Here is a 25,209-nt window from a genome sequence, read left to right on the forward strand (position 1 = left end):
AAGGTGCCAAATTTGTGTAAAAATCCCTCCTCTTCTAATATTAAGAAATAAACAGATATATAGCATACAGTGATAGATTTTAATTACAAATGTGCAGGAAGTAAGACAATCGTAAGCCTCAATCCTTTGGGAAGGACAAATGTGAAGGAATGAGTTCTGATGGGCGTGGGGTAAAGTTGTTGCTCTCTATGGGTGTGTCTAGACTACAGAGTTCTGTCGACAGAAGGTGTTATTGCATCTAGGGTTGTGTCTAGACTACAGGGTTTTGTCAACAAAGCAGCTCTCTTTGTCGACAGAACTGAATGTAGTCTAGACGCTCTTTGTTGACAGAAGCTTTGTTGACATTATCTGTCGACAAAACTTCCGTCGACAAAAGCCTGTAGTCTAGACGTACCCTATGTCTCCAATGAAATCTCAATTTTGTTTAACTGACAAGGTCAAAGGCTCACCGTTCTGAGGGTGATACTAAAAATGTCAGTCTGAGAAACTGATTTTCCCTGTTTAACTTTATTTCAGGCTATTGGAATGACATAAGCTGTGGTATTCGAAATGCCTTTATCTGTGAAAGGCACAACCATTCTACTCATTCAGATTTTGCTCCAACAGCACGTTCTCCTCTGGGAGGATGCCCTGAAAACTGGCTTTTGTTTAATAATAAGGTACAGGGACAAACATCTACAGTATTTTGGGGGGAAATTAAATATGGAACAAAGTAATTATTATTTTCTTATACATCTTTCTATGCAGCTTTGGACATGTTTCATTTTAAGTTGCATTCTTATAAGCTGGTTGGGGCCATTTTGGTGATGTCATACACATATTTAAACCTTTAATGAATTAATTTGGGCATTTTAAGTACCTTTAATAGTGGAGTTTTTTGTTTTTGTTTTTGCTTTTGTTGTTTTTTGGTTGTTGTTGTTGTTTTGTTAGGCCTAAACCAGTTACCCTTCCTTTTTCTGCAATTTGTGTTTGTTTTATACAAGTTTAATGAATGAAAATACCAACTGTTCTTTTGCACAGAAAGAATAAACAATTTTCTGAATGAGGTTTAACTGGAAAAATACATTAGATCCACATTAAGTAAATAGCAGGACATCTAAAGTTGTCATCTTAAATATAATCAAACTGAATTGCTCAAGAGGTAAACAAATATTAAACCTTTTGGGGAAATAACTACATTGTTTCTTTGCTATGGTAAATTGAAATACACATGACCACAAGAACATGAAAAAAGGAACTACTCCTCCTATACAAAGGCAGAAAAAGAGGGAAGTGGCTAGTTTCATTAATAAAAATATACCTCTCTAGTCAATCAGCTCTCAGACAAATCAGGATAAATTTTTGTACCAACATTATGAAAAGAGAATCATATCTTCCTGGTTTTATATATATATAATCGCTGATTGAAAAACCTTCTCAATTTCTGTCCACCTAGGTCACTGCTCAAACTATGCCTGGTTAGGGAGTTTAGTTATTCATTAAACTTTATAAAAGATTGATTACCCAGTGGGTCAGAGCCTCAGCAAATGTAAATTGATACCACTCCTTTCACTTCAAAGCAGGTATCTATTTGACACTAGCAGAAATTTTCACGAGAATCAGAGATCTGAAAAAGCAGAAATGGCAACAATGAGTACAACTGAGTAGTCCTGTGGCACCTTAAAGACTAGAGTCTAGGAACTAGGATTTTTTTTTCTGAAATAGACTTATACAGCTACCCCTCTGAAACACACTGTAGATGAAGTTTGCTCCAGAGCAGACCACTTTCTCATCCCTAAAACAAACCTACTAGAAATACTCAAATGTAAAATTCTCTGCTTATTCTTTTGCTACTCCAAACAGTACTTAGGTAATAATATTTTCAGGAGATAACTAGCATTTATAAACGTACAGTGTAAGTAACTTCAGTTTGGCTAACATTCAGAAAAAGAATGAACAGGAAAATGTCTTCAATAAGGAAGCACACTATATGTTTCCTTTATTACAAGCTCCATTTGAACTGACCACAAAGCCTTTGTCTACACTTGCGGCAGTGGTGTGCAGGGTACATGTAGCTATTTACCACAGTGGAAAGCAGGCTACATCCACACTGCAGCATGTAGCTCACTGTGGCAATGAAAGGCTCTGGCAGAGGGGATTCTGGCAAGGGGACGATGGGGGGAAATGCTGTGTCAGAAAGGAGGTGCTGCTGTTGGAGACACTCCCTGTGGCAGGGAACAGCTTCGTTGTCTGGAAAGCAGAGGGACAAAGGATACTACACTGGTATTTTTTTAAAGGCAGGTATTGATATGGGAGGCAGTGCTCAGGCAACCGGCTAGAGAGATGTGTGTTGTATATGCCATAAGGTTCTGGTGCATCCGTACTTACGTAAGCAGCGCCTGACCAACTGCACTGCTGTTTAATACCTGTGAGATGCCAAGAGTCTGCTTTCTACACATCACTTGTCAGGGCAGACATAGCCAAAATGATTCCAGCAGGCAACACATTCTTAGACCTTAAAGTACATATTAAAAACTCCAGCATTTTACATCATCAACATTATCGATAAATATCTAACTCTTAGGCTATGTCTAGACTATGTAGAATTTTAGAAAGAGAATATGCAAATTCCCCAGGGATTTGCATATCTTCTTCTGATTGAGGATCTTTCAAAAGTGAAAGTAGTCTGGATGCAGGTTTTTTCGGAAAAAAAAACCCTTTTTCGAAAAAAACGCGTAAACCTCCTTTTTTAAAGAAGAATGGGTTTTTTTCTGAAAAAATGCATCCAGACTACTTTCACTAAAGATCCTCTTTTGAAAATTCTATGTAGTCTAGACATAGCCTAGGAGTTAGATATTTATCGATGATGATGTAGAAAGCAAATTCTTGGCATCGCTTGGGTATCAATTGCAGTGCAGCGTGAGACGCTGCTTAAGTAAGTATGGATGAACCAGAACCTTATGGCATATACCACACACAGCTCTCTAGCCAGTTGCCTGAGCACTGCCTCCCATATCAAAACCTGCCTTTAAAAAAATACCAGTGTAGTGTCCCTTGTCCCTCTGCTTTCGTGACAACGAAGCCTCTCTCGAAAGTGAGATTGGAAGAAATCCTCTTTCAAAAAGAAATGTAGTTTAGACATGCCCCTATATAGCTGTTTTCTTCAGTAGATCTCAAAACACATTAAAAAGGAAGTTAGTATCATCATCCTCATTATTACAGGTCAGAAAACTAAGGCCCAGAGAGATGAAATGATTTGCCCAAGGTCAACTAGCAAGCTAGGGGCAGAGCCAGGAATAGGACGTAGGGTTTTTAAATCCCTGTTCAATATTCTGTCCATTAGATCACAACTCCTTCTCAACTGACAAAAGAAAACCAGTAGGGTGCTGCCAAAACAAGTGGATTTAACTCAGTCTGCATCATGTTGTTTAGCTCCTTTTCCTTTGGACACCGATTATTAAATTTCATCTTATTCTAAAATTATTGCCTAAACTCACTAATGAAGCTGGACCAGATATCATTAATCCAGGACAGTTCAGGCTTGGACATTCTGAGCCTGAGTCTACACTAGGGAGTTATTTTGAAATAACAAGCAGAGCGTCCACATTACCAAGCCCATTATTTTGAAATAAGGGGCTGGTTATTTGAAATAATAACTCCTGCTTTCCTTGGGGAATAAGCTTATTTTCAAATAGTTATTTCTGGAATTATAAATTATTTCAAATAAACTTATTTAATAAGTTATTTCAAAATAATTGCCTAGTATAGACATGCCAATTAGGAATTCATCCCTTCTAGCTCACCACTGAAATCAACATCCTTTATCAATAGACCTTCTATCATACATTCTTCTCCAAAACCCATCCTGGTTGGAAGTACTGCACACCCTGACACCTGTACCCCTTCTTATCTGGCATTTCAAACATTCGCCTAGCATGTGCTGTACGTCTAGACTGCATGCCTCTGTCGCCAGAGGCATGTAGATTAGGCTACCAGGCATAGGAAAATGAAGCAGCGATTTAAATAATCGCCGTTTCATTTAAATTTACATGACTGCCACACTGAGCCGACAAACAGCTGATCAGCTGTTTGTCGGCTCAGCGTGGTAGTCTGGACGCGCGGGTGTCGACATCAAAGGCATTTGTCGACCACCCAGATAAACCTCATCCCAGGAGGCATACCTGGGTGGTCGACAAATGTCTTTGATGTCGACACCCGTGCGTCCAGACTACCGCGCTGAGCCGACAAACAGCTGATCACCTGTTTGTCGGCTCAGCGCGGCAGCCATGTAAATTTAAATGAAGCGGCGATTATTTAAATTGCCACTTCATTTTCTTATACCTGGTAGCCTAATCTACATGCCTCTGGCGACAGATAATATGTGTGTGTAGTAGGACTGTGTCAAATCTCATGATTTACATTTTCTTTGGTATTTAATAGTAAAATGTCTTTCTAATCCATTTCCTCCCACAGTGTTATAAAATATTTGGGTCCGGTGAAACAGAGAGACTGTCTTGGCACGCTGCCCGAAGCACTTGCATAAAATTAGGAGGAAACCTAGCTTCAATACATAATGAACAAGTGCAAGGTATAATATCTGGTACCTTAGCTACTAGATGAGACGTCAAGTCATTTGTAACTCATTTCTAAACGTGGGCGAAAACTATAATAAAACTCCAGTAAAGCATGCTATTTTTGTCACTAATAATTTATATATAAAAAGTAATTAAAATGACTTTGAGAAAAATACATCATATCTACCTAACTTAAAGTTCTGTTCTAGTATGCGTTACCATAGTACTTGACTGCCTTGCTTAACACACTATGCATAGGGTGCTGAACTCCTCGGGGATGGGAGATACATATTACCTATGTTGTTGCTGTATTATTATTGTAGGCTCTCCGAAGAAGCTGTGATTAGAGTTTTTATACTAAAAATCTTGACTTGTATTATTCTTAACTGAATCCTCCTAACTCTTTTACGTTACTATTTGTGTATCAGACATTTCTTTCAATATCACCATCAGACACTAAATTTTGAGTTATAAAATGTGGAATTTGCAAGGTTTTTAAAATTCAATATTTGAGCAAGAATTTCATGTTCATTATTATTTTTCTCTGGGTCCACGTTTTGGACATGCTGGCAGGGAATCCCCTTTTGTAAAACATGTACCTCTGGGGTTTTTTTGCAGCCTTCCTCACCTTCCATTTAAAGGATGTCATGGCTGAAACCTGGATTGGACTGAATGATATTAAGGAGGAGCACCATTATCTTTGGACAGATGGGAGTTTATTTGACTATTCAAAGTGGGCCACAAATTTCCCATTTAGAGATCGTTATACAGTTGTTGAGTGGACATATATTACATTGGAGGTAAACAGAACAAATATGACGAAACCACAGTTACTTGGGGAGCAGAGTCAAGCTTTATGCAAACAGTTCAACTTCCTTCTTATTTAAGACCCTTTCATTCAACGTAAACACCAAGTGCTGTGAAAGGCGATACTGCAAGAAGAGAGTTCAGATTTTTTATATTGTGTCTGTGTACCAGCAGTTCTGATTAAAAATCTTTTTTTTTTTTTCAGAAATCAAGAACTATACAAGCATGATACTTTGAGAGTATTTTTTTAAACTTTGCATTATTGTATCTTATGCTAAAGGATAAATGGTAATAGCATAATAGTCTGGGTGCATTGTAAGGGCTTTGTAGCACTTGACAAATGCTTTTGAACCAAACAAATTCAAGTCCTGAAGTACAATTTGCTTGTTAAAAAAAATTATATTTAACCTGCCTCCCCCCAAAATTGTAAATACTTGTTTCCTTTTCTTAAGAAAATCATTTTATGTGCAATATGTTACTGGATCAAAAATTAGTGCAGAAAAATACTTATTAGATCTCGTTATTAATAAATGACCTCTGTGGGAGTTTTGCCATAATTTTATTTCACTTTACTAATTCATATATCCTGTGTCTCTAGACTGACTGTATTGCAATGATGAAGAAATCTATAGAAGAGGAAGGGTACTGGGGAAACAATGACTGTCAGCAGAACAATAGTTATATATGCCAGATGGACAGCAGTGAGTTTATTTTATCAGCCTGCTAAGTTAAAGCAATGTAATAACCCTTCTGAGTCCTAGAGTTCCTTGTTTACGTAGATTCAGTAGCTGCCAGTACCTCAAGCATCTGGTGCCAAGAAGCTGCATCTTCTGTCAGAAGCGTGTAACATTTTTGGGTATCCATCTTGAGACCCCTCAAAAGGATGTGATTTTGACTGGGTCTGTTGTCAGCACTTTCTGAAAATCAGAACCATTGAAGAGGTCTCAAGTTGATCACCCTAAAACTGAAGGATTTACAATCACCTCTGAAAAGCTTGTCCTGGGAAAATAGGACAAAAGGCTTAATAACTATAATAAAAGCTAATAAGCAATTACTGGTTTCATAATATTGAAATGCCATACCATTGGTTATGACACTGTTGGACTTGTGTGCTGCGATTACAAAAAAATTGCTGCATTTTAACTGGTACTACATGGCAAGGTACAATGTCTAGGGGATTGTCTTTATTACCAGAAAGATGGATGCTGCTGCAATCAATGTGGTAGGTGTTGAATTAGTGGGTCAAGTGAAGAAATGCTAAATTGATGGCAGAGTCTGGTCAACTCCAGTCCTCCAGCTCCTTGAGAAGAGTGGGGTAAGTTGACTGGAGAGCATCTCCCATTGAAACAGTGCAGTGCAGACACTTAGGCTGTGTCCAGACTCAGGGTTTTTTTCGGGATAAGTAGCCTTTTTCCGAAAAAACTTCACCTGCGTCTAGACTGCAGCCGCGTTCTTTCGAAATTAAATAGAAAGAACGCGGCTTTTCTTTCGACGGCGGTAAACCTCATTTCACGAGGAAGAACGCCTTCTTTCGAAAGTGCTTCTTTCGAAAGAAGGCGTTCTTGAATGTAAATAGGGCTTCTTCGAAAGAGAGCATCCAGATTCACTGGGTGCTTTCTTTCGAAAAAGCGGCTTGCTCTTTCGAAAGTTCTGCGTGCAGTCTAGACGCTCTCTTTCGAAAGAGGCTCTTTCGAAAGTATCTTTCGAAAGAGCCTCTTTCGAAAGAGGCTTGCAGTCGAGACATAGCCTTAGGTAAATAGACCTAAGCTATGCCAACTCCAGCTACATTATTCATATAGCTGGAGTGACATAACATATGTCAGCTTACCCCAGTAAAGTAGATAAGTCCTTGTAACTTCTCTAGAAAACTCTACTTCTGTATCTCATGTCCGCAGTTGTTTTTTGTTTCCTTGTTTTTTTCTAGTCTTGAGCCTCTCATGAGCTGATATATGCACTTGTACATAATTCTGTGGTGGATTTCTATGCACTTATTTAATTTAAAAGAACATCATAAATACCCCTCTCAGCCTCTACAATGCTGGCTAATATATAAAAAAACAAGTCCAACAATAACTTCCACAATATAGAGAATAACTAACAAAACTGATCCCCTTAAGAATCATTACTAGAGAAAAAGTGACTATTGGGGATCAAGTTAAGGACATGATAATAGATTATTCTCCTCATCTAGGTCTGTGAGGACTTCATGCAATTTGGCTATCATTACCCAAATAGGGCAAAGCTCACCACCCAATTTTCCTCCAGTACTGCGGAGTAGCAAGTGGATGGAGAACAGTTGCAGCAAATCTCATTTATGCTTAGAGAGTCCAGAGGAAAAGGAAATGTGTGGATAGTAGTGCAGGAAATGCTAGTTGCAGCTTAATAGAAGCCTGGGTGCCACAGCTGGTACTACTGGAAGAACAGAAGTTTGGATCAGATCCACTGCTCCCATGGCAGGGAATCTCTGGCGGGCATAAAGCATTCCCCAGTTGTTGTTAAAACTGTGTAAGCACAAAGACAGCAGCTTTAAGCCATTTTTGCCCTATCTTTTCAGACCTGCCCTGAGCACAGCTTAGCCAAGGTATTTGTGTATTATTTCTGTATACATACCATCTGAGGAAGAACACTGGTTTGGTTTTGTTTGTACCTCAGACTTCTTCAATTATATTAAACTCAGGAAAGTGAAAAATGAATATTTTCTTGTTTGTTTTGCACATTGTTAGGCAGCAATATTCTCCCCCCAACTGTAATAATATTTTGAGGATTTAAGTGCTGTCTGTTCAGGGTGAATTTCTCAGTTGGTTAGAGAGACTGTGACAAGCACCCACCTCATTTTCACTTGTGACCTGTGCGAGGCATGGATTCATAGTTCTAGATTTGACAAGCAAACATGATTCAGTGTCCCACTAATCGTTCAAACACGAGGTTTATAGTTCATTGGGTTGCATGTGAGGAATGATTTTTAGACATGTTGGTGTCTTCAGACATTGGCTGTCCCACTTAATTTGTAATGCTGATTTTATTCATGGTGCAATGGTACAACTAACCAGGCATGCCAACTTTTTCTTTGCTTTTTTTTCTTCCAAAACAGACCCTGATTTATTTCGTTCCCCAGCAATTCCAGCCTCAGACATAATTCATTATGGTAACTGTAGCTATTCAATCATCCACTCCAAAATGAATTGGGAAGAGGCACGAAACAACTGCAAGAAAAAATCTTTAGAACTTGCTAGCATTTTGGATCACTATAGTGCTTTATTCCTGTGGTTATACGTGTTGCAGTTTGGAGAGCCAGCATGGATTGGTCTCAACAGCAATGTGGTAAGAACACAAAACAGAAGGGAGGTTTGAATAGTAAGCTGCTACTCCAAACAGAGCTTGAACTTTCTATTCAATTTTGACCTCATCCACTTTATAGGGCTTTGATGGTCTTAAACTGAGCATCAGTTTGTGTAGGAAACTCTTCATTGACAATGTCCTTCAAAGGTATTCTGAGGTGCACCTAGAGGAGTGGGGAGGTCACAGTAGGAGACACAAGTAGTGATTGGAGAAAAGGAGCAATGGAGATGGGGTAAGGAAAGCTGATCAGCAGTTGGAGGGGAAGTCTAGGAAAGGGTGTTCAGACAGTACAGGGAAAACTGTTGCAAATGGAAGAAGAAAATTATTTTCTGTTTCTGAGGAGGCTGATATTTGATCGATATTTCACTGCTTGATGGTTGTTTATCCTAGCAATTGTAGCTGTGGTGGGTGTAAATTCTGCTGGCAAAGACATACATGTTCACTGTGGATCGGCAGAGGGTACATGGTGCTTGTGGAACATTTTTCTTCTCTTTGATTTTCAGTCTGTAGCAGTTTTTTCAACAACAGGGTTTGGGAATATTAAGTATGGAAACTTTCTGTATCCTTAATTAAATCTTGAGTTTACTAGTATTGACTAGACCTTTTCCTCCTGATTTTATCCTTCCCTGGAATCCTTCTAAATTCTGTTTAGTTCCCTTTTCCATGCTTTCAATTTCCTTCATGCTCTTAATCAACGTAATTTCTTTGCAGAAACCGCCAGCACCCTGCACTTTTCCTGTCAGTGCCCCATCCTAAACCAAAACTTCCCAGATCCCTGAAGTGAGCGCTACCTTCCAGGTTTTGTCTCTAGCTGGTTGACCTCTAGCTAAGTCATATACAGTTTTGGTAGTCATATCATGTCTCGTAGTCATTTATCTTGCAACCTGCTCTTCCATAACGGGCTGAATCACATTAACACGCAGGTGGCCTACCTTTCCGTTAAAGACAGCAAGGTATTTTAATGTTTAAGCAGCTTTGGAATGACCTCAGTAGAAAAGACTTAGATGAAGCAGACCATGCTTGCACAGATACAGATACTGTGCCTACGTGACCAATTTTGGATAGTTTTGGGTTGGAAATCACTTCAGTATTAAATGCACGGGGAGTGAAATGTTATTATCCATATTGTATGAATAAAGGGCAGCAGAGCAGCACTTAGTATGCCCTGATGTAGAGAGTCACCCTAAATTAAATCTCATTGGCTAAGCAGGAGGTAAGGATCCCAAATACTAATGAGGATGCACATTGCTGAGGACAGGTGTTCTAGATGGCAATATGAGCTCTACCCACATACCATTTCATCTTCCCCTCTCCAGCACTTAAAGACAGAGCTGATTACACTCAAATGACAATCCCTTTTTGCTGCTTGGTGATTCCATGAGCTGACATTACTGCTGAACAGATCTAAGGGCTACACTTTAGATGCTGTGTGGAGACAGTCTTGTAGTAAAAGACAACTCAGAAACTGCACTATCAGTGAGGTTCCCCACTCACTGCTAAAATCACTAAAAGATAGGTTACAGAGTTTGATAGCAGAGATGCAACCATGGTAGGCAGACAGTGGTGGCCAGTGGTAATAGATAGCAGCGGTCAGTGTCAGCAGACAGAGACTGCAGCAGCAAAGACGTTGCTTAAAACCTCCACCAGTCCCCAAAGCACCTTAGAACTCTGGGTCTTTGCAATCCAGAGACTGCCAGCTGTGAATGGGGGGGGGGGGGCACCCAGATGGACAGGGGAGAGGTACATTAAGAGCAGTGCTTACTTTGTGTTGGGTTTTGCCATGGCTGAGCCCCGCACCTCAAAGCTTGGCCGTTCATGGCCCCAGCATCTCTAGGCTTGCTCCATCTCTTACGAATGTAAAAAAATTGCTTGAGCATCTCTTCCATTACAATCAAGCACTGGATAAGGGATATTTGTTTGCCCTACTTTCACACCACCAGGGGAGAGACTAAAGGACACAGCCCAACAGTCAGTGAGGTGGGTGTTGGTTTAGGGTCATGTACTTTTGAATCATAATTGAGGTGTTCTCCCAAATTAATGCTTTCCTTTCCTTTTTAATACAAACTTTATTTTATTGTACATGGAGTCAGCGTTTGCATGTGATGCAGGCTGCAGACAGCCATTTCAAGCCCTAGGGCAGAACTGTCAATGCTCCCTCATCCTGGCATGAACAAGCTGCACTCCGTGGACCTGGTCCACCTGACATTTAAGTAGCGCTGCACTTGTGCTGGCTGGCATCCAGTGAGCTGCCAGCTGTACAATTGGGTCCACTCTGCTGGCATGGCCAGGGCTTCCATGAGTTCCCCCCACCCCCCGGTAGAGTTGCCAACTGTCTCACTGCATGACCCCAAAGACCCTTACTATGCCCCTGCCACACCCCTTCCCTGATGCCCCTCTTCCACCCTTTCTCCAAGACTCTGGTCCCACTCAGTCCCCTTCTCTGATGCCCCTCTCTCCGCCCCTCTCTCGTCTCCACCCTTACTAGCTTTCCCCAGAAGAAGGTCTGGGGTGAGGCTCTGGGAAGGACTTGGGGTCTGGAAAGGGTGCAGCATTGGGGTCTGGAGAGGAGTTTGTGTGTGGAACAGGGGTGTGGGGTTGGGCCCTGGGAGGGAATTTGGATGCAAAAGAATTGCAAGGACAGGCTCTGGGTAGAAGTTTGAGTTCAGGCTCTAGGCTAGGGCAAGGCTTGGGGTGCAAGATGAGATCAGGGAACAGAACTTACCTCAGGCAATTCCAGAAAATAACCAGCACACCCTTTTGGCACCAACTCTTAAGTGAGGGGCTAGAGGGTCTCCACATATAGTTGCCCACAGGTACCACCCCCTTCCATTGGCTGCATGTCCAGGCCAGTAGGAGCCGCAAAGACACCCCCATCCTGGGAACCCAAGGACAGTGCTGGACACTTCCAGGAGCGGCATGGATTGAGGGGTGGGCAGGAACCCTCCCTTAGCCTGGGTGGTGGCAAGGCCTGGCACCCTTGAGCCCTTTTAAATTGTCTAGGTCCCTGGGGCATTGCCCCTTTTCCTCTCCGCCCCACTCACAGGCCTGGAGTGGGGAAGTGTTACCTTTGAGAGGTTCCCCTGGGCAGTATTTAGTTTCCCAGATTACTGTGCTCAATCCAGTTCTACTTTGTGTAGTTAAGAGAAACCTTTAGACACTGAACCTAGTCCTTGTTGGTGCTGACTCCCCCTGGCAGAAGGGTTGCATGCATTAGGCATGTTCTATTTCTTCCCCCAGTAATTTCATATTTGTTCCCTTCTAAATGGTGCTACATATATCACAAGGGGATATATATTCCCTGATCTGAAACAGGAGGCTAGAGTGTAAACACAGAATATCACGTTTGTGTCTATGAGCTACTGTTTGTTAATTCAGGTTATTTGGGTTTTTAGACTGATGGCTATTACAGATGGACTGATCACAGGAAAATCAAATATTCTAACTGGGCTAGAAGGGAACCAAAACAGGAAATAGCTTGTGTCTATCTAGACCTTGATGGAACCTGGAAGACAGCATCCTGTGATGAAAATTATTTCTCTGTCTGCAAACAGTCTGATGGTAATCAATTAAACGTAACAGTTTTAATTTGTTGCTCAGGAATTTGAAAGCCTGCACTAGAGCTTGGATTTGTTTTTACAACAATATATACTATTTAACATATTAACGGAGAGAGAACCCATCAAATACACAACTCTATTTTACATTAATTGCATTTTTCAAACAAGTACTTATTGTTACAGATGGTTGCTTCTTTTAGGGACTCAGGAGATAACCAATGAGTAATATACAATTTCAAAGTTATCCCCAAAAGCCAAACTGAACATGTGTATTACTAGAATATGTGTCAGTACTTTAAAAGTCTTAACATAGAGTCTCTTTATCCAGTTGAATGGATACATAGGAATTTAGGGGAGTTGGCACTGATCAATAAAGTCCAATGGAAAACAACCAATTTGTATACAGTATCACAAATGCCGGTGCTCTGGCCAATAAGGCCACTACACTGCAACAATTGGAAAGTAGCCTGGATTGTTATAGATGGTTACTCTAGTTAGCTATGGAAACAATGACATAGGTTACATCTAGGCTGCATCTAGACTGGTAAGTTTTTCCGCAAAAGCAGCTGCTTTTGCGGAAAAACTTACCAACTGTCTACACTGGCCACTTGAATTTCCACAAGAACACTGACTTCCTACTGTCTGAAATCAGTGCTTCTTGTGGAAATGCTATGCTGCTCCCGTTTGGGCAAAAACCCTCTTGCGCAAATGCTTTTGCACAAGAGGGCCAGTGTAGACAACACGGTATTGTTTTGCGCAAAACAGCCCTGATCGTGAAAATGGCAATCGGGGCTTTCTTGCGCAAACCGTGTCTAGATTGGCACGGTCGCTTTTCCGCAAAAAGTGCTTTTGCGGAAAAGCGTCCGTGCCAATCTAGACGCTCTTTTCCGCAAATGCTTTTAACGGAAAACTTTTCCGTTAAAAGCATTTGCAGAAAATCATGCCAGTCTAGACGTAGCCCTCGACTTCAGGCTTCTTGTGCAAGAAGCTTTTTTTGGAAGAGATCTTGTGAAAAAACTTCTTGTGAAAGAGAGCATCCACACTGGAAAAGTGCATTGAAAAAGCAATCTGCTTTTTTGAAAGAGAGTGTCCAGACTGCCTGGACGCTCTCTCGCATGTAAGCAGTGATTGCGATGGACAGAATGGCCACCAGGGCACCTGTGCTTTTTCCTCTTCCCTCTTCTTCCAAAAAAACCTCCGTCTTCTCCATCCATACACGACTTTTTCCGAAACAGTTCTTTCGCAAAAAGGCTTCTTCCTCGTAGAATGAGAATTGTAAAAAATCCCTCTGTTCTTTCAATTTACTTGCAAGAGAATGCACTTGCAGTGTGGACATAACTCACGTTTTGTTGGAAAAACAGCCATTTTTCTGACAAAACTCTGTAGTGTAGACATACCTTAAAGGCTACATCTACACTGGGGTGATCTTGCACAAGAACTCTTTTGCGGAAGAGTTCTTGTGCAAAAACTCTTCCAGAAGAGAGTGTCTACACTGGCATGTGTGTTTGCACAAGAGATGTGCTTTTGTACATAAGCATCTATGCCAGTGTAGATGCTCTCTTGTGCAAGAAAGCTCTGATGGCCATTTTAACCATAGGGCTTTCTTGCTCAAGAAATTCATGTTGTGTGTCTACACTGGCCTCTTGCGCAGGAACAGTTGCACAAGAGGACTTATTTCTGAGCGGGAGCATCAGAGTTCTTGCGCAAGAAGCACTGATTTCATACATTAGAACGTCAGTGTACTTGCGCAAGAACTCACAGCCAGTGTAGACATGCAGCAAGTTTAGGCTTTTGCACAAGATGGCACCAATGTAGACACAGCCTAACTGTTGGCTAATATGCTATAGGAGGCAAAAAAAAAAATCACTGGTGGACAAGTTGAAATATCAAACCTATCACAGCCAATGACTAAAACATATCCAGCCATCATCTGGGAGAGAATGCAGCCTCTTCTGCTTCAGAAAATCTGACCCTTTGTGCTACAGCTGGGCTGCATCTAGACTGGCAAGTTTTTCCGCAACTTGCCAGCTGTCTGCACTGTCCGCTTAAATTTGCACAAGAACACGGACGATCTCATGTAAGATTGTCAGTGTTCTTGAGGAAATACTATGCTGCTCCCATTCGGGCAAAAGCCCTCTTGCTCAAATGCTTTTGTGCAAGAGGGCCAGTGTAGACAACGTGGTATTATTTTGCGCAAAAAAGCCCTGATCGCGAAAATGGCGATTGGGGCTTTCTTGCGCAAAAGCTCATCTAGATTGGCACGGACGCTTTTCCGCAAAAAGTGCTTTTTTCCACAAATGCTTTTAACGGAAAAACTTTTCCGTTAAAAGCATTTGTGGAAAATCATGCCAGTCTAGACATAGCCCAGGGGAATTACTGTTAGCTATAGTGACAGGAAGCTTAAAAGTAAGTAGAACATTTTTGGCTGACCTGAGTCAAAATAAGCTTATGCAAGCTCATATGAGTTTGCATCCCAAAAGTTTAATTTAAATTTTAGATTTAATCCGAAAATACTATTGAAGTTTTCACTTCTGCTTCTTGTCCCTTTGTGGGCCATATGATAGAAGCACATATATCACTCACCTGGGCTACGTCTAGACTGGCATGATCGTCAGTGTTAATGCGGAAAGTCAAGCGGCCAGTGTAGACAGCTGGCAAGTTTTTCTGCAAAAGCAGCTGATATTGCGGAAAAACTGGCCAGTCTAGACACAGCCCTGGAGTTTTAGTAGTTCTGATTTTACATCTTGTAGTTAGCTGTAGCCTTTGCAAGCTGCTAATACTGTGAGCATAGCCAGATTGTGCTGTACTCCATCCAGTCCTTCTCCCCAGGCTTCTGCACCAGATCATAGAAGCAGTTGATTTGTGTTACTGATTATTGGTGTGACTTGATTAATTGCAGAAAATGCTGCATAACAAGAGGCTGCAACACTAATATTTCACCAGTGTAAGATTGTCCCATGCAATGCAATAATTGGAACTGGCTAGAAATGTCCTGCTTGTAATTTTTACTTTAGAAAATTATTCCATTTTGAATAATTCAATTAATCAATCTGATTCAATTAATCTATACCTCCTACAGAGCCCTCCTGTCTTTTCACTTGTCTCAGGGGCCCACAGCAGTCCTCAGTCTGGTCTCTTACACCAGAGGCAAACTGAAGTCTATCCTGGGCACTTTCATCACTTGAAAATTTGCTCAGGCTTGAGAGGAGGGGTCAGGCCCACCCACTATTCTGGGCCCTGACTCAGGATCTTTTTAGCAGCAGCACCTCACTGCCTCTCCTCCAACTCTACCATCTCCCGCTTCCCTGGGACACTTCCCTGCAGCCCCAGCACCTTCGGCTTCCATCCCGAGTACTTTGAGCCTTCCAGGCTTTGCTAGGCCATTCCTGGTGCTAGCTGTGCAGCACTCTTGGAAGCCAGCCTCTTGCCTCTGGCTCCATACAGCAGACTCCCCCAGCATGCTCTGCAGCTTCCTTTTTATCAGAGTCAGCTGTGCCCTAAGTATCTGCAGTTGCACCTGTGGCTAGTGGTGCTGGTTCCATGCTCCTGGAAGGGCATCAGTAGCCTACAGGCTGCCTTTTGAATCGCTAGGCCCTGGGGCAATTGCCCTTTTTGCCTCCTGCCATGAGCTTTTGATGTTAGGTATCCTTATTGAGCTAGTAGTGGTTACTTACAATAACATGCTTAACAGCATTTTAAAGTAACTTTTAAGAACTGTATTTGTTTTAAGTTATTAAAGTCAATAGCAAAATTCCCAATGACTTCAGTTTTTAACTGTTCCCTAACAGTCATAGCTCCTACTGAACCTCCACAACTCCCTGGAAAATGTCCTAAATCAAGAAACCAGGTATCTTGGATTCCTTTTCGTGGCCATTGTTACTTTTTTAATGCCCACGGTACCAGCTGGGGTGAATCTGCTACTGAATGCATTCGATTAGGTGAGTGTACTCCTGTATTAAGCGGTCAGACTTTAATGTTCATGTAAGATTCGCATTTTAAAATCCTTAATTGTACTCCTGACATAGCAAAAGTTTTGTGTGTCAAAACAAAGAATTGTAACATTTAATTTATTTTTCACTATTAATGCTGTTTGCTTGGTTTTGCATTTCGCTCACCTAAGCTGCTCAGTTTCCCTTGTCACTTATAGCTCTTTTAGGTTTTTTTTTTCTATAATGATGTCATTCATTTAAAAAAATAATACATTCAATCCCCAATTTTTGGCCAAAACCATTGGACAGTGTCTTTATAAATTTAGAAACAGGATCATGCACAACTATGTCCAAACTGAGGTTATATCATAGTATGTGTCAGCAGCTAGGGCATAGTCCAAAAGGGGGTTGCACCCATTGCCAGAAAGCTGCAAAATTCATCATAATGGGATTCACCAGTAACCTAGAGAGGGAAAGTAAGAAGCAACTATCTCCTTCCCTTCTCGTGATGCTGTTGCTTTTGGCTTGTTCCTTCCCCACTCACCCACTACCAATCCAAGAGCAGCTCCTCATCCCCCATATCACTCCATTCCAGTGTTGCTTTAAGGGGTGGTAGAATCAGCTGCACAAAGCTTCCCCAATGCCCAGAACTGCAGACTCATTTGTGGAGAGAGGAGAGAGAAGTTACCCCAGTCCAGGGGAATGAGCCCTTTATCAGGGCCTTCTTTACCCCAAAAAAGTGGACAGCTGTCAGTGTATATTGTCCATAAAAATGCATTTCTCCAATAGTCTCAAAAGAATGCTCTGTTTGTGTGATGTAACTTAAAGTTTTCAAATTATGTTTGTGGTGAAATCCACATTTCTTTATTGCAGATTTCATCAATTAGGACCCACACTTTCCCTGCACCCCTTGCAGTCTTTATTTATACACTCACTTACACCTTATTAACCTACCCACCTGCCTGGGCTTTTATTACACAACCTTGTATTGCATCAGAAGCCATAACCTGTGACTGGTTTCTATGGCAGGATACAGCTTATTTGTTTTCTCATGTGTTGCAGGTGCTACTTTGGTTTCAATAGAAGATTTAGATGAATCTAAATTTCTAGCAGACACTATTGAGCCACATCAAGGAAAGATAAGTGGGTTTTGGACAGGAATGTACAGAAATGTTGATGGTAATTATTTCAGATTTTCTATTTAATCATACATATTCTGCATTAAATAGACTGAAAGCTGATTAAAATATATCATTACATCTGGCTGTGGTGCATAGAAAATAGAAATTCACCTAAAAAGAGTACTAAGCAGCTATAAAAATGCATTAGAGGGTTATGTGATCTGAATATGAAAATCTCACTTGGAGGCATTGATTTCATCTTGCAAAAGTAAGTCCCATGAACTATTGTAAAAGAGAGAAATTGTGTACAAGGAGAGAAATTGTAAAAGAGAGAAGCTTAACAGGTCAGATTTTCTTACATCTCATGAGGATCATAACACAATAGGTGTAGATCCTAGGAAGAACAGACAAAACTGCCTTTCTGTTGCCCATATTCTTGGCTTTCCTGGGGGCCAAAATGACCCTGGCCTAAATTTGAGCTGCCCATAGAAGTCTCCCACAGATATTATGAACTGCACTACAGTCCAGAATTCACACAGCACCAAGAGCTGTATGGCATGCCCTCTCCTGTCTCTTTGAATATCCTCTTCCTATCTCATCACTACTGCTGGCCTGCAAGAGGAGACTGGGGGACGGGGAGCAAAGCAGAGCAAAGCCGCGGAGCACGCGGCCAGCTGACAGCAGCATATCACATCTTGAATTAGCCCTACACAGCACTTGTGCCAGGGCGAGTCACCCTAACTTCTTGCAGCTACTTTACAGTCCTTTTACACTTCACTTGCATGGTGCATAAGGTACAAAGCCAGGGCCAAATTTGGCCCCAAAGATTCTTTCTTTGCAGTTCTAACTTGTACCTACATTTAGAATGCAATGAGAACCTGGCTAGAGAATGTCTTGTTTCCACAGCTACTGAATAGTTAATCAGTAGACTTGTGGTTAGCAGGAAAATAGGGTTTTTGGAGAACAAATAAAGAGAATGTTGAAATGGAAGGGACCAAACTAGCCTCAATCTAATGTCAACCAGAAGGTTTTCTTCTCCTTCCGTCTCCCAATATTTTCAGTATCTATAATATCCTTTCAAAACTATGATCAAAATTTTCAAAGCAAGGTTCCTAAAGTGTGTAAGTCTATATTTCAGCAAAATAATCATGCTTTTTCAGTGATAACTGCCTTCATATGATGTTAGGTGCTTAAATAAATATATCCCATCTTTATGGATTTGGATGCCTAATATCCAAGTTTGAAATTTTTGTCCCCCGTATACTGAGAAATATGGGCATATATCATGGAAAAGTAGGGAAGTGTAATTCTCCATTGTGAAGAATCATAATTTGCAAAGCTAAAGACAACATTTCCTTGGGAAAAGAATAAAGGGAAGTAAAAATCTGTTTGTAAAAATCATGAAATAAGGAGATTTAAGGAGTTAAGAAAATTTAATATAAATTAAGACTGACACATATTAATCAGATCATCCATAGTGAGTTATTTCTACCCTATTAAATCATTTTGTTATTAGGGCGATGGTTATGGCTAGACAAAAGTGCAGTAGATTTTGTCAATTGGCAAAAAGAAGAGCCTTCGAGTAAGCTTTTTGAGTATTGTGTGGAAATGGCTGCATCATCTGGGTACTGGAATACCATTCTCTGCTCTTACCAAAAGGGGTCCATTTGCAAGAAACCAAAAAGTAAGTCATATGTTTAGTTACACAATTTGATATTGATGGTTTTATTTTAGTAGTAATTCCATAGTATCTATACTACAAAACACACACGCTTTGTGCTATGTGCAATACAATGTGTCCAGAATGCTCCTTGTTACAACATATAGCCAAAAATGTCTGAACATTCACATATGGTAAACACCACAGATTAAAGTCCCCATTCAGAATATAATCCGTAAATATAACCGACAGCCAGTTTTTCTGCATTTCACACTGAAATATCAAAAGCCACAGCACATGCTATGTGACTCTGGCCATACTTAAAGCAAATAATACCATTGAAATCTAACATGCTAGGGTGAGGTATTAACTGGGAGGGAAAACAAAACTTAAGAAAGAGCAAGTAACAAAATGTATATGAGACTTTTAAAGAATCCTAAATTTTACAAAACTCAATGGACCAGAATATGCCTCTCCAATCAATTCTTGTGCAAATGTAATGTATGCCTCGGATGGCTTACCGATAACTAAGGCTACATCTCCACTGCAGGCTTTTTGTGCAAGAACTGCTGTTCTTGCGCAAAAACTTGCCGGGTGCCTACACTGCACACTCGTTCTTGCACAAGTAAATTTACAGTATAACGTCAGAAAACAGAGCTTCTTCCAGAAGAGTTATTCCTCTCCCCATGAGGAATAAGCCCTTTTGCACAAGAGCTCTTCCACAAGAAGGCAGTGTAGACAGGCAACATGATTTTCTTGTTCAAGAAAGCCCTATGGCTAAAATGGCCATCAGAGCTTTCTTGCGCAAGAGAGTGTCCACACTGCCATGGACGCTCTTGTACAAAAGGAAAATAACCTGCAGTGTAGACGTAGCCTAACAGTATGTAACTTCACTGGTTTTCCTTCCAGGTTTTCCTTCTACCTACTGCTATAGATTTTGTATTGCATACAGATTTGTACTTTCCTGCATAGTTGCACTCTGTGAGCACAAACAAAAGAATGTTCAAGTAATAATTCAGGATGTTACTGAATTTGGAAATTCTTTAAATATTTCCGTGGGGTTTTTTTTCCTTTCCTTTCCTTTTCCAGACTTATTTATTTATTTTATTTTATTTTAATCTTTGGAGAACAAGAAGTGCTTTTAAAGAATTCTCATTTCTTCCTTTTGCCATGTGAAGGTACATGGTGTACTGTATTCCTGTGGTAGAGAGGAAGGGCAATTCCAGTTAAGCAATAACTAAATTGGATCTTCATGCAGAACTCAAAGAGAAATCTTTCAAAAGTTAGAAAAAGGAGTTTGGTTAGCATTTATCTTATTTCTGTGCAACTCAGCACCAGCTGCCTTTGTCAGGAAGCAGATATTTCAAAAAATCATGAGCTGTGCTACTCTTGTGGTATTCCTGACTCAGTTCAAATAGGATATAAAGGCTTGATTTCCCATCCAATTTTGCAACCCACACAGATTGGAATAATTCCTACTATTATTAATCTCTTTTTTCTATAAGGGTACAGTTGTGTCAGACAGCAGCTTTTCATGCAAGTGGTACCATCAGGGCCTTCCAGATTTGTGTGTGTCTGATTTGAGGCATTTGAGCTGTATCTTATACCACGAGCTCAAACATAAAAAACATATTTTTTGTTGCCAAGTTCATTGGAAATACTCAGTCACTGTTGACACTTTGTTAGTGCTTGTGGGACTGATTGTCTCTAGCTCCTACGAGGGAAACACAATGTTGGGTGAACAAGCAAGAAGCCTTCCCATCCTTTTGTTTCCTGAAATGGAGCCCAGTCATAACTAAGACAGAAAGAGAGCATGGCTATGGTCACATGATGGTATAGTTGGCACATTCCTTCTGCTCTCCTGTCTGCACTGGCAGGCTCTGCGTCTCCCTCCAGCTAATGTTTTGGGGTGCTCCAATTAGGGCTGTTCTGGTCCTCTTCTGGACTGTGTCTGAAAGAGACAATCTGCCTTTTAATAGCAGTGAAATCCCACTGCCCTTATTCAAAATCTTCACTTGAATTCAAAATCATTCAGTTGCCATTTAAGTATTGGGGAGTGGTGGTAATTTTAAAAGCCTTGTAAATAGCACCCTCATTATACAGCACAGGGAAATTGCATATTAGACAATGGAGTGATTGAGAAATGAGCCCTGCAGATGCAAAATTCATGAGCGACAAATGCTGACACATGTTAAACTAAAACCTAATACTGCATATCTTGAATAGTCTGTGTATATTACAGGGCATTTTTTCATGATTTGAACATGCTAGGTAAGAGTAAAACATTTAGGGCCACCAGTTAGGGCAGGGCTGAGTGGGCAGTTGGGATAGGAGCCAGCTCTGGAGGCTTTCCATCAAAAGAGCCCTGCCATAGAAAGAATTCTCAACGAGGAAGCTGTGGCCGGATCTGGTATCTTTGCACTACTTGAGAGGTACGACAGGGAAAGTGGTCGCAATGGTGATCCCAGGCAGTGGAGGAGGAAGGAAGACTCCAGCCATTCTTTGTGAATTAGCATTAAATGAGCTAAAACAAAACACATGGTTTTAGTAATTCCCAACACTTTCTGGAAGAATAACTATTGCAGTGATATACCAAGCAGTCCTGTAGCATGTGAGGGTATGTCTATACTAACACCCTAGTTCGAACTAGGGTGGTTAATGTAGGCAACCAGAGTTGCAAATGAAGCCCGGGATTTGAATTTCCCGGGCTTCATTTGCATGTTGCCGGGCGCCGCCATTTTTAAATGTCCGCTAGTTCAGACTCTGTGCCCGCGGCTACATGCGGCACGAACTAGGTAGTTCGGAGTAGGCTTCCTATTCTGAACTACCGTTACTCCTTGTGGAACGAGGTGTAACAGTAGTTCGGAATAGGAAGCCTAATCCGAACTACCTAGTTCGTGCCGCGTGTAGCCGCGAGCACGGAGTCCGAACTAGCGGACATTTAAAAATGGCGGCGCCCAGCAACATGCAAATGAAGCCCGGGAAATTCAAATCCCGGGCTTCATTTGCAACTCCGGTTGCCTACATTAACCACCCTAGTTCGAACTAGGGTGGTAGTGTAGACATACCCTTAGAGACTAAAACTTCATCAGATGAGTTATTATCTGTGCAAATATCTGTATTCATAAAACTTCATCAGATGAGTTATTATCTGTGTAAATATCTGTATTCATAAAAACAAGATCATTAGGCACATGTTCAACTCTGAGCCCATGAGTAATGCCATTCAAGTCAGTGCAACTATTCACATGCTTAAGTACCTTCATGAAGCAGGGTCTCACTGAGCTTGGATGTTATTTGATTATTAATCAAGAAGCAGGTTGATGTTATTTGATCATTAATCAAGAGACCTTTATTACTAAAGTGTTTGGGTTCTGCTATAATGAACGTCATGATAAAGTGTAAGCAAATGGTCTGGTAGCACTTTATAGACTAACAAAACATGTAGCTGGTATCATGAGGTTTCGTGGGCACAGCCCACTTCTTCAGATGACCGGAGTTATGATTAGAGGATAAGGAAACTCGAAATAAATAGGAGAAGAGAAGGGGGGAGGAGATATTATGTGGCCCACCCCCCTACCTCTCTGCATAAAGTATCAGGAGAAAGGGTGTTAAACCTGAGTAGATAAAGATCAAAGTCAGTGGATGGATAAGGCAGGAAGGATACCATTCAGAAAGTAGTTACACACTTTATCATAGGTGCTATCATAATCTTCATCTTTGTTAGTTTCATTTAGCAAATGCATCTACAATAAATGTATGAAACAGTATGACTAAAACAGCAATTGTTTATATAGAGTGTGCTTTAATCATACATAACAGTAAAATGTAGATGTTTGCAAATTTTGACTAAATGCGGATTTTTTTTGTTTTGTTTTATGCAAGTGATTGACACTGAACCAAGTGATAATCTGATCATTAAGAAAGGTAGGACTATTTTCTCATAAATAACTTCAAAGATGTATCCTCTGAAATTAATAACTATTCTTTATTGTATTTTCTGGCATAATTAGTATCAAATGCATTTCAGTGTATTAAAATATTCACATATCTTGTTGAAGCTTAGGGGCAGAATTCTCCCTCCATAGATGGAGTCAGTTATGAATAACATTAGCGGGTAGGACTGTTCTTTCATCATGTTCTCCTTTGTGTGGTGTCACTTCTTTACTGTCAAACTACCTTTGCAAACTGAAAATATACTCAGGTATAAAATGCTGCCTTTCCACTCCCCTAATCCTGGGCCAGCCCAGGGCAAAATGACCCCAGATTACCTTTAAGTACAAACTCCTATAAGGACTGTGGCACAGACTGGGGACAAAGGAGAGTGCTATATTCCCTTTCCATACACCCCTACGCGGAGGCCTCACAGGTGTAAATCACATGGTGACCCCATGGTGCTGTTGTGATATCTCAGTATATCTGAGGTGTATTGGCACCCTTATTGTTTCCTCTGTATCTCCATTCTCAGGACCAGGAGGGGATTAACATAGAGTCAGTATGCTAGGCTGAGGAAATTCTTGTCTGGGGAACTCATCAGTAGACTGGCTGAGCTAGATTTCTGGCTTTGTTTTGCCGCCTGAAGAGTGCACAGGAGTCATAGGATGGTTGAGGGTATTTCAAAAGGAATACTGCCTAATGTCTATCATAACAATTGTCTCTCTAATAGTTATTTTGCATTTATTTTCAGAAGCATCTGCCCACAGCACAACTTGGATTCTAATTATTCTGGTCCTTATCCTAGCAGGAGTGGGCCTCACAGCCTGTTTCTTATTCAGGAAAAAAAGACAAAATAAATTACAAACAGATGCCAGCATCAGTAACGTGCTATTAGAAAATAGAGATACTGTAAGTAGAGTGAGGGATGCAAAGGAATCTATGGATAAGAAAGAGCAAAATGAACAGACTGTCATATAGTGTGATAAAATCACTGAATTATGTAACTGGAGCAAATGAAATCTTAAGCAAATTAGCATTCTTTAGTATATACGCTGTTCTATGCTCTGACTATTTTTGTACACCTACTAGCAGACACAATTATTGTTTTTGCACTCTTGGAAAAAGTCCTAAAACAATTTCACGGGGGGAAAACATTTGCACATATATAGTGTGGCTAACTGTCGAGTATGGCAAGTAGATCACTGAAGAAAACTAAAATGAAACACACAGCAGTGTGAAAGAGGCATCTTTGATTTTTAGTCTTGTATTGCCATTACCCATAGAGAATGTGAAGACACTATGTGTTCACTCTAGAAAGCCAGCTATTTAGACTATATATCAGTTCAACATTTTAAAAAACTGTAGTATTATTTCAGTCAAGATTTTATAGATAGAAACAAAAAAATCTTATTTTACACAAAATGTTTTGCACATTCTATTAGTTCAGGATTACACTCTTATCAAATTATCAAGTGTGTATTAATTTTTTTCTCACAATATAGGAATAGATGAAAGTCAAATGTCAATGGTTTTCTCTCGTTCATACTTATACTTTGTGTCTGTAAATTAAATAAGGCTGTTTATTTTGCTACTGGCTTGCATTTTTATAATATTCTATTAATGCAATTTTTTTATCAGCTTCAACTTAACATAAAATATGCAGACAAAAGAATCTGTTACTTAGATAAGTAATGATGAGGTTAGCATGCAGAGATGCTGATGAAGAGAAACATTTACTTGTGAGATGGAAGAATAAAATATGTCCAAAATATACCCATCTAAAAAAGAAAAATAAACAATAGTGCAGATTCAAAAATAAAGCTGCCTGTGTCCATTTTTATTTCAGTTTTACTTGGGTTGAATGTTTCATTATGGTGCTCTCAATGACTTTCTTTGGAAATTGTAACAATGCTTGAATTGAGTTGCTATGGACCAGTACAACATACCAACATTTCTTGGTAGCACTCCACCTGACAGCCATACTGCACTGCTTTGCCTTTCTGTAAATTTTAGGACATCTGTGCCAGATTGCAGAAAGACCTTTCTCCAAGGAACAGGGGGAGAGCCAGAGCATCAAGTTTCTGAGGAAAAAAACCTGCAAAACTGAACCCTCCTCAAAGCAGAGCCACAGCTCTGCAAACCCTTTAACCCAATGTCTGGCTACTTTTAAAATATGGTATATCATACACCTTTATTATTTGGCTTTTTTCCAACTATTTACAATTTAATTAGGGTCTTTTATTTTTTGGGTGGCTGAGGAGGGAGTTTCAATCTCTTTAAGGACCCCCTGTGAAAAAGTGTTTTTTA

The 25,209-nt window shown here is 40.4% G+C and overlaps 1 protein-coding gene across 2 annotated transcripts in view; it reads left to right on the forward strand.

Annotated features, from left to right (window-relative positions):
• Positions 1–24,722, forward strand: part of LOC102445414 (macrophage mannose receptor 1-like) — a 67,374-nt gene extending 42,652 nt beyond the window's left edge. The window contains exons 18-28 of one of the 2 annotated variants that reach the window (XM_006119500.5): positions 517–659; positions 4,453–4,567; positions 5,172–5,353; positions 5,959–6,061; positions 8,452–8,681; positions 12,092–12,257; positions 16,045–16,194; positions 17,248–17,364; positions 18,823–18,990; positions 22,852–22,893; positions 23,654–24,722. In XM_006119500.5, the coding sequence (XP_006119562.3) occupies positions 517–659; positions 4,453–4,567; positions 5,172–5,353; positions 5,959–6,061; positions 8,452–8,681; positions 12,092–12,257; positions 16,045–16,194; positions 17,248–17,364; positions 18,823–18,990; positions 22,852–22,893; positions 23,654–23,880 (1,643 nt within the window). In that variant the 3' untranslated portion in view covers positions 23,881–24,722. Of the gene's footprint in view, positions 1–516; positions 660–4,452; positions 4,568–5,171; positions 5,354–5,958; positions 6,062–8,451; positions 8,682–12,091; positions 12,258–16,044; positions 16,195–17,247; positions 17,365–18,822; positions 18,991–22,851; positions 22,894–23,653 lie in introns of those variants that run through there. The other variant, XM_089776722.1, reaches the window with a different exon arrangement.
• Positions 24,723–25,209: the final 487 nt, after the last annotated feature.

This window comes from Pelodiscus sinensis, chromosome 2 (genome assembly GCF_052426305.1).
Source record: "Pelodiscus sinensis isolate ZL-2025 chromosome 2, ASM5242630v1, whole genome shotgun sequence".
Taxonomy (NCBI): Eukaryota; Metazoa; Chordata; order Testudines; family Trionychidae; genus Pelodiscus; species Pelodiscus sinensis.